Genomic DNA, 3,801 nt, shown 5'->3' on the forward strand with positions numbered 1-3,801 from the left:
CGGAGTCCAATGAAATTATGCCGTGGAAGTGATCGGCCCGGTAACACAAGAAAATATTTCGCTTGTGTTATTCCGTGTTATTCAGGTGTTATTGTATGCTATTCAGGTGTTATTGTGTTCTGAGAATATTACCGGTATTAAAATAATACAATAACACATCAATAATACTTGAATAACACACAATAACACCTGAATAACATGGGATGAATATTTTTTCTTGTGTTACCGGACAGATTTATTTTTTTTTTATGTGACGTGATTTCATTGGACTCCGCACGTAACTCTACATGCGGAGTCATGATGCAATATTTTCTTAAAACGAGTTGTGGGAGCTTTTTTGAAAACACGAAAAACAAATTTTTTCTTTTTTGTGTTTTTGAAAAAATAAGAAAACTTTTGTTTAAAAATGAAATAAAACGACCGATAAGAAAAGCTGCAAACAAACATATTTTTAGTTTTATATTCTGTTTTTTGAAAACAAAAATCCAAAACAGGAAAAAAGAAAAAAGTAATCCCAAACTGATTGCCTTTTATACACACAAGTACAATGGCTTCATAAGAGGAGCTTTATCTAGTTTGTATAAACCTTTTCTTATCTAATTTGAAAAGGAGCTATGAAATTCCAAACTGAATAAAATTTTAGTTTGTGGGATGAACTGGTGAATTCTCATTGAGCAATCCAAGATGCCTTCTTTCTTTCTGCTTTTCAAAAGTTTAACGAATTATATAAGTGGTTCTATTATATGAATGAAATTTGATAAAATCTACATTGCAATGAATTTGGCAGAATTACTACATCAGCACAGCGAGGGAACTGGCAAGAATGACTGGCATAAGGAAGTCTCCAATTCTTCACCATTTCTCAGAAACTATAGCGGGCGCTCCGACCATTCGATGCTTCAATCAGGAAGACCGCTTTCTGGCACAGAACTTTGATTTGGTCGATGACTATTCTCGCATTACTTTTCACAATTCTGCCACCATGGAATGGCTCTGCCTTCGAATTAACTTTTTCTTCAACCTTGTTTTCTTCCTTGCACTCATGATGTTGGTGTATGTGCCTAGGAAGTCAATCGATCCCAGTAAGCTCTTCTCAGTAAACAAAGCATCAAGTAAGAAAATTTTACAAATTGCATTATTGAATAGTAATACCAGTTGGGATCCAGGTCTTGCAGGACTTGCTGTTACATATGGCTTAAATTTAAACGTATTGCAAGCTTGGGTGATATGGAACCTCTGCAATGTGGAGAACAAGATGGTATCTGTGGAGAGAATACTGCAGTTTTCCAGCATAACCTGTGAGGCGCCATTGGTAATTGAGAACAACAGACCAGAGCAAGAATGGCCAAAATATGGAACCATAGAGCTTGAAAACCTTCATATTCAGTATAACACAGGACTTCCTATGGTTCTAAAAGGCATTAGCTGCATAATCCCAGGGGAGAAGAAAGTTGGTGTTGTAGGCAGAACTGGAAGTGGGAAATCCACACTGATACAAGCTATTTTCAGAATGGTGGAACCATCTTTAGGGAGGATCATAATTGACGGCAGAGATGTTTGCAGTATTGGATTGTCTGATCTGAGATCCCGGCTAAGCATAATTCCTCAGGATCCAACACTGTTCCAAGGAACAGTGAGGACAAATTTGGATCCTTTAGAAGAACATTCAGATTTAGAAATCTGGGAGGTAAGCACAAAATTGATTTCTTTGTCGATTTGGAGATTCTAATTCAACAGGAAATATAAAATTTGGATTGCCTGTAGGCTCTACGCAAGTGTCAGCTGGTGAAAATCATCAGACAAGACAGCAGACTGCTGGATGCTCCAGGTATCTTGTCTCACAGAAAGATTTTACCTCAAAACATAAGTATCTAAGCATTAGTAGAAAAAACTGTGACAGCCAGAACTCTCACCCATTAAGCTATTGTTGGCTTCAGCCTAGTGACCTAATGATTGTGCCCCATTGGTGAGCACTGCCCCAGCCGAAAGATGGGAACTAAATGTCTTACAAAATAAAATGTTAGGACATGGGAGCCACCTCTTGAGCCCTAGATGAGGCAAAGTGCTACATGGTGGGAACCACATCTTAAATTTGTAGAAGCAACCTCTAGAATCCCATCTATATGATGGATGATTCTGGGTATAGAGCACTAATGATGATGTCATCTACTTAAGTGGGAGAGATTGTGAAACCCCTTAAATAGATTGAAGCCAAAATCTTAATGATAGAGGCATCTTTTGGTATAATGGTAGAATTTCAATAAAAAGCTAAATGTGCTCGTGCTAGTGCATTCCAATAATGGGTGACCTTCTGAGAAGTTACACAAATGGGACAAAACCTTTAGGCCACTAAGAGAAGCAAACAATACAGAGATGGTTGAGAGGCATGTCATAAAAAAATGAGCAGTCTAAATATTTTAAGCCATTATAGATTAACACGTGAGGAAAATAGTATACTTTTTGAGAAAAATGTATGTTATTCAGTTGCAGAAGATGGAGAAAATTGGAGCATGGGGCAGAGACAACTCACCTGCCTTGCAAGGGTTTTGCTTAAGAATAGAAAGATTCTTTTTTTGGATGAGGCTACAGCGTCAGTAGACACCGCAACAGATAGTTTTATTCAGAAGACCATAAGAGAAGAAACTGGTTGTTGCACTGTAATCACAGTGGCACACAGAATTCTCACTATAATTAACTGTGATTTAGTTATGGTGCTCAATGAAGGTATGAAAGGGGAAAAAAATCTACTTCACTAAAATAATCTAAATTACTTGATCTAAACCAATTGGGATTTTCTGAAAATGAAAGGTTCTCTATGGAAGTAATAATAAATACAATACAATAACTGCAACTTAAAATAAGTGTATCTGAGAGCTTATGTAAAAAATAAATAAAATTAACATTTGAATTTTGTGTTTAATCAGGAAAGATTTTGGAGTTCGGATCACCTAGTGAGCTTCTCGCAGATAAATCGTCAGCCTTTACACAATTGACATTGGAGTTCCTTGGAAGATCTAAATGTAACCAAAATGTATAGGTCACTTGAGAATGGAAATACATGGAGCTTCTTGAGGCCATACTGTGTTACTTTAATTTAAATATTTGATAGCAGCGAACAAAAGAAAGAAAAGTAGAGGCATATAGTCAGAAGAAGACATGGTCAACTGATAAGTCGACTCATTCTTTAGTTGAACTTGTCATATTTGGGCATGCCATCAATTATCATACTTGAAATTTTTCATGTGTCAATTTTGTAATTATACAAGAACAGTTGGTTAATAAATTATTTTTTATGATGGATTCATGCTTGATTTGTTTGATTGTGATTAAATTACTTTATGTTTTTTTTTCTTAATACCTTCACATGTGTATTTATCTTATAAAGGACTACTATTTGTAATAGACCAGTGTACACTAAAAAAAGTGCATTTTAAATAACAAAGCAAAGGAGCTCCCTAAACCAAGTTTCGTTGTAGCATTAAGGCACTCAGAGAATCTATGTAGCTCTAAGGCATACTCACTATGCAGTCCTAAGAGTGGAGACACCAGAATCTCCTTAAAGTTCTTCTTGCAAAGATAGCTTTCAAGTGCTATTGCACAAATTTCTATATTTGCTTAGGATGAGACTTACATCCTGAAAGTATTATGGAGCCCCCTCAACCATTGAAAATCCTAGAAGGAGATTCCAATTGACAAACAACTTTTGCAAAAATATCACAAAAAATTATAATTAAGATCCCACACTTGAAGTCATATAGGGGAAACATGAATCCACCTAATCATATGGCATACTTCGAGTTA

At 36.0% G+C, this 3,801-nt stretch overlaps 1 protein-coding gene across 1 annotated transcript in view; it reads left to right on the forward strand.

The window, feature by feature from the left end:
* LOC110037879 (putative ABC transporter C family member 15) overlaps window positions 1–3,208 on the forward strand; it is a gene marked incomplete in the record, with an annotated part of 9,535 nt that extends 6,327 nt beyond the window's left edge. The window contains 5 exon segments of the mRNA XM_020742605.1: window positions 788–1,082; window positions 1,167–1,687; window positions 1,765–1,828; window positions 2,485–2,724; window positions 2,925–3,208. Coding sequence (XP_020598264.1) covers window positions 788–1,082; window positions 1,167–1,687; window positions 1,765–1,828; window positions 2,485–2,724; window positions 2,925–3,037 — 1,233 coding nt within the window.
* Window positions 3,209–3,801: the final 593 nt, after the last annotated feature.

Source organism: Phalaenopsis equestris, unplaced genomic scaffold (assembly GCF_001263595.1).
Source record: "Phalaenopsis equestris unplaced genomic scaffold, ASM126359v1 Scaffold226288, whole genome shotgun sequence".
NCBI classification, from domain to species: Eukaryota; Viridiplantae; Streptophyta; class Magnoliopsida; order Asparagales; family Orchidaceae; genus Phalaenopsis; species Phalaenopsis equestris.